This window comes from Echinops telfairi, unplaced genomic scaffold, assembly GCF_000313985.2.
Source record: "Echinops telfairi isolate 266 unplaced genomic scaffold, ASM31398v2 ScPeMD7_655;HRSCAF=1070, whole genome shotgun sequence".
In the NCBI taxonomy this organism is placed as follows: domain Eukaryota; kingdom Metazoa; phylum Chordata; class Mammalia; order Afrosoricida; family Tenrecidae; genus Echinops; species Echinops telfairi.
Window position 1 is genome coordinate 22,897,736 of NW_022104553.1, and position 1,957 is coordinate 22,899,692.

Consider the following 1,957-nt stretch of genomic DNA (forward strand, 5'->3'; position numbering starts at 1 on the left):
CCGGGTCTGGACGGGGAGGCCTTTGGAAGGGGGTCCGGGCGGCCGTGAGGCCTAGTCCGGGCCAGAGCCTCGGGCTGGAGTAGCTGCGGGGCCCGGGCTGCCCCCTGGCTGTGAGCCGCGGGAGAGGGCCCTTCTCATGGGGCGGGCCGGGCGGCCTCCGGGGACAGCTGCACCCCAGGGCCGACCCGGGCGGCGCCCTGCTTGGATTCCTCGTGCAGCCCACCCCTTCCTCCCCTCTGGACCACAGGGATTTCGGGAAAGAGCCAGGTCCTGTTTGCGGTGGTGTTCACTGCCCGGTACTTGGACCTCTTCACCAACTACATCTCCCTCTACAACACGTGCATGAAGGTAAGGGCACTGCCCACCTCCTAGGAAAAGCTCGGGGGTTCAAGACTCCTGGGGCTGAGGGAGGAGGGGGTGGAGATTTCTAACTCCTGGGGCCCACTACTGGATCTGAAGGAGGGGAGGGCCTGGGGACCCGACTCCTGGGTTATAGGGAGGAGGGACAGGGGACCCCAATTCCTGAGTGAGGGAGGAGGGCAGAGGACCCTGTCTCCTGGGTCTGAGGGAGGAGGAACTTAGGGGGCCCCATCTTGCTTAGACTCCTGGGCCAAGCCTTTAGGGGGCTGAGGCAGGACGCTGTGAGCTGAGGTGTGTGTCCCCTCAACCCCCGGACAGGTGGTCTATATCGCCTGCTCCTTCACCACGGTCTGGATGATCTACAGCAAGTTCAAAGCCACATACGATGGGAACCACGACACGTTCCGGGTGGAGTTCCTCATTGTCCCCACCGCCATCCTGGCGTTCCTGGTCAACCACGACTTCACCCCTCTGGAGGTAGGCTGCCCACAGGCTCCCGTAATGGTGGGTGGCATGGCTGCTGAAGTGGACTCTCTGCCCAGCTCCCAAACGTCCCCATTGCGGGGGGGCATCAACATTCAGTGTCTGGAGTGAGGTGACAGGAACTCAGCCGTAGCACTTGCTGGGCCAGACGCGTCCTGCAAGTCATTCACCCATGCTCATTCACTGCCACGGAGGTCCCGTTGTATGGTTAAACCAATCGGGGCTTCCAGAGTCCAGAGGACTCGTCCAGGGTCACTAGCCCGTGAGTGCCAGACCGTTTGCTCAAGGACGGGGAGCTGCAGCCCTGGGACCAGGGTGCTTGGATCGGAGCCCCAGCTCTGACCTTTTCTCTTCTTGTGCCTTGACAGCCCGGTGCCTCAGTGTTCTGTTGGTAAAGTAAGCCTCAGGCCACCGTGAGACTTTATGTCACGTGGGCTCCAAACCAGAGAATGGTGATTTGAAACCCACCTCGGCTACCTAGCAAGGAGCCGTGGTGGTGCTGTGAGGGAAGCTAGCATTGGACGGCTGGCCGCTAGGTTGGTGATTTGAACCCGCCAGCCACTCCTGGGGAGAAAGATGAGGCTGTCTGTTCCAACCCAGACCTGTAGCCCCAGAAACCCTCTGTAGGGCCTCTGGGAGTCAGAATGGACTTGGTAGCAGTAGGTGGTCTGCCACTTAGCAGTTGTGGGGCCTTCGGCCAATCCTCTCACTTTGCGGCCTCTCAGTCTCGTCATCCATAACATGGGTTTCATCTACGCCTTGGGGGGCTCGCCACAAGGTCAGCGGTTCAAACCCACCAGCCACTTCATGGGAGAAAGAGAAGGGCTGTCTCCCCCCATAAAGCGTTACAGCCTCGGAAACCCACAAGGGCAGTTCTACTCTGTCCTGCAGGGTCGCTACGAGTGAGTTGAGTTAGACTCGATGGCTGTGAGCGAGTCTGTCTAGGGTCACAAGTACAGGATCAGATGCTTGTCCTCGGGCTGAAGTGCGTAGTGCAGTGCACGGTACTTCCTCACTGACGTGGGGGTGGCTGCCGTCACGTGGTCTCTTCTGTGACGTTTTGGTGGGACCTGTACGGCTTGCCTGTGAAGTGTCCGCTGCCCAGGGAGCCTGG

General features: G+C 60.6%; 1 protein-coding gene across 1 annotated transcript in view; it reads left to right on the plus strand.

Annotated features, from left to right (window-relative positions):
- Positions 1-1,957, plus strand: part of KDELR1 (KDEL endoplasmic reticulum protein retention receptor 1) — a 17,811-nt gene that overhangs the window by 6,596 nt on the left and 9,258 nt on the right. Inside the window, exons 2-3 of the mRNA XM_045292645.1 lie at positions 219-348; positions 679-837. Coding sequence (XP_045148580.1) covers positions 219-348; positions 679-837 — 289 coding nt within the window. The remainder of the gene's footprint in view (positions 1-218; positions 349-678; positions 838-1,957) is intronic.